Source organism: Asparagus officinalis, chromosome 1 (genome assembly GCF_001876935.1).
Source record: "Asparagus officinalis chromosome 1, Aspof.V1, whole genome shotgun sequence".
NCBI lineage: Eukaryota > Viridiplantae > Streptophyta > Magnoliopsida > Asparagales > Asparagaceae > Asparagus > Asparagus officinalis.
The window spans coordinates 60,860,363-60,863,464 of record NC_033794.1 but is presented as its reverse complement, the minus strand read 5'-3'; the positions used below and the strand labels follow the sequence as shown (position 1 = coordinate 60,863,464).

At 41.5% G+C, this 3,102-nt stretch overlaps 1 protein-coding gene across 1 annotated transcript in view; it reads left to right on the top strand.

Annotated features, from left to right (window-relative positions):
- LOC109834942 (acid phosphatase 1-like) overlaps positions 1,753-3,102 on the top strand; it is a 5,225-nt gene continuing 3,875 nt past the window's right edge. Inside the window, exon 1 of the mRNA XM_020402954.1 lies at positions 1,753-2,312. Within this exon, the coding sequence (XP_020258543.1) occupies positions 1,753-2,312 (560 nt within the window). The remainder of the gene's footprint in view (positions 2,313-3,102) is intronic.

Sequence of the window (3,102 nt, the reverse complement as noted above, 5' to 3'; positions counted from 1 at the left end):
TTTTGTCTCATATTCGCTGATTTCGAGGGATTTTCTCAATCTGTGTAAGTTATATTATGATGTTTATGGTCTGTTAAACACCTGAGGTGTATGTGAACACAAGATATATGTTCGCACATTGAGATACGTGCATGAACACTTGAATACATGTTTCGAAATTGAGTATACATGCATCGTTGAGATGCATAACACATGTTTGAGTTAATAGTTATTGGCATAACACATAATAATGCATAACCTATCTGTTGGGGATGTTCAGTGTGGACGTTTATCCCGTAATGAGACCTCGGCTGTACCACACTAGGAGTATTTGGACGGTTTTCATAATGAGACTTCGATGGTACCAATACTCGAAGATGATCAGGGTGTTTCCGGATTGGGCTAATACGCCATCATTCCGTTGTACGATCATCTGGATGCATCATCCGAAATAGGAGAGATAAAACCTATTGCCATAGAACGATTGAGTAAGGACGTTGAATCCACATGATATTATGAGAACCTTACAAGAGTATCGTTATGTGATAAAAACATATATACACGGTTATAATTTGTTCTCATGTTAGATTACTCGAGAGTAGGGTACACATTGGATACATGGCATACATGGTATAGTCTATGGTGATGTTTGAGCTGAATGATATTTTCTTATGACTGCGCCGACTACCCGAGGACAGTTCGAGATTGTGACATTGGCTCTATATGGTCGAGGTTTGGAGTTGTGGTATTTTTTTTCTTTATGTATTGTTTTTCATCCATGGGTTTGGAATTGGTATTTAGCGATTCACAATTTGAGACATGGTATATACATGAGGGTTTATTTGTTTGGATTATTTCGCTCGACGTACTAATTCTCGTGTTTTGGGTTTATAAATATCAATTTTTACTTAGTGTATTATGAATGATTTAAAACCTATATGTACTAACAATATTTTCTTATATACTCTTAACCCTTTCCCCTGGGGGCGGTGGAGATGATCTCGCTAGTGCTTTGACGCTCATTGTTTTTCCCCCTTTCAAGTAGTGAGTCCAGCGTACGGAGAGTCGTAGGTTGATGGGATTGCATCTTAGATTCAATCTAGTTATTTATATTTGTAGTTATTTCATAGCTCCACGGTAGTTGTTTATTTTCAAACTCTAGAGATTGTAATTTTACTTTGTGGAGGTTGAGTGCCTTAGAGAGATGTTATTTGACCCTTGAATTGAGATTGATTTCAGAGTTAGAGTTTTTTTTTCAGTTGGGCCCTTGTGGTGATTTATTTACACACTTCTTTTGCGCATATTCTGTTTCATTATTCTATTTCATTACCATTTGTCTGCTTGTACCTTCACCTGTTTGTTGATTTTACTAGAGAGATAGTAGTTGTGATGGTGAAACATGTCGTTGCACGGTGTTGGTGCATGATAGGTTTGATATTTTAGTATTCACTTTGGACTGCAGCCTCGTGTGAACACTAGGATCTCACAAGTATGAAGCTAGATATGGTGTAACTACACATCAGTCTACAACTTCTGCTTCTACGAGTTCAAGTCGGGGCAAAAGTGTGAGTTTTGATAGGGAATAATGGTAGCTGAGCTAACTGGTGGATCTGGACTTGGATCATAAGCAGAGGTTTCTGAAATTTATCAATATTTAACTGCATCTTTAGTTAAATGTCAAAATAATAGTTTAAATATTTTACAATGGTGGAAAGTGTATGGAACAGTTTCATATCCTATACTTTCCATCATGGCTCGTGACCTACTAACAGTATGGGTTGCCAATCGAAACAAAACCAGCGTATCGAAGAAAAGCAACGAATCAAACCGAATCGAACAATACTTTCCGACGAAGTCCTCTTCCTCCTACGAAGAAGGAGAAAAAAAAAATCAAAACCCTTAAAAAAAAACCCTCCAAAAGAAATCTCCCAAATCAAACCCCAAAAATGGGACTCTTCTCTCTCCTCTTCTTCCTCTCTCTCTCCACCCTCGCCTCCTCCAATCCCCTCGACCCCCTCCCAACTCCCCTCCTCCTCCTCCTCCTCCTCCGCCGGCGGCGAGGACGACGCCCAGTTGCGATGCGACAGCTGGCGCTTTGCCTGCGAGGCCAACAATCTCGGTCCTTGGAAGACGATCCCAACTCAGTGCGCAGCCTACGTGGAGGATTACATGATGGGGAAGAGGTACAGATTCGATCTCGATATGGTCGCCGGCGAGGCGTCTGCGTACGCGAGGTCGGTGGGGATGGCGGGAGACGGGAAGGACGCCTGGGTGTTCGATGTGGACGAGACTTTGCTGTCGAATTTGCCTTATTATCAGGATCATGGGTTTGGGTGAGCTCCCTTTTATTTTGTTTTATTTTTGAGTATACTGCATGAACACCTGCTGTCTGGTATGATTCGGCTCATTTGATTGGCACCAACACAACAATTAATGTAGTCCTTCCGTTTGCTGCTTAGAACCAAAGCACGGATGCGTGCGCTAGTGTTTACTTCCAAAACTAGAGATTCAGACCAACAGTGCTTCCTTTAATACATCAAGAAGCAGTACTATGGCATTGGAACTCCATTGCCAAGGGAACTAATAGCCCAAAATACATAACTCTGACCACAACTGACTGCTCTAATACTACTGATAAGAGAAGGGAACCTATTTTTCAACTAGCACCTTTTTGTAGATAAAGATTTAGAGAAGGGAAACCCAAGAGGTAACTGGTTCTCACCGTTGCTTCTACTTCACGGCAAGGGGATAACGGAGAACTTTACCCTGCTCAATAGTAGCCTACTACCGTATGTACGAGCTACAAGGAGAAAACTCCAAGAGTAACCAGATCAAACCTCCTTCCGTAAGAACCTGCCTGGGACTGAAGAGGAAGGAGAAAAGCGAATGAGAGAGAAAGCGGCTACATTATTCATTATAAGAGAACCCTAGCCCTGAATGAAGGCTCAGCAGAAGTGGGATCCAAGGGCAAACATTGGATTGAGAGATCAAATCGGGTATGGATTGAGCCGGTCGGTCTGGCATGTATTTGGAGAACTGTTTGTTTTGGGCTTTAATTTACAACGGTCCACTTTGGACAACTTAATGTGAATTGTGTGAGATACTAAAGGCCAGATCTTTCTG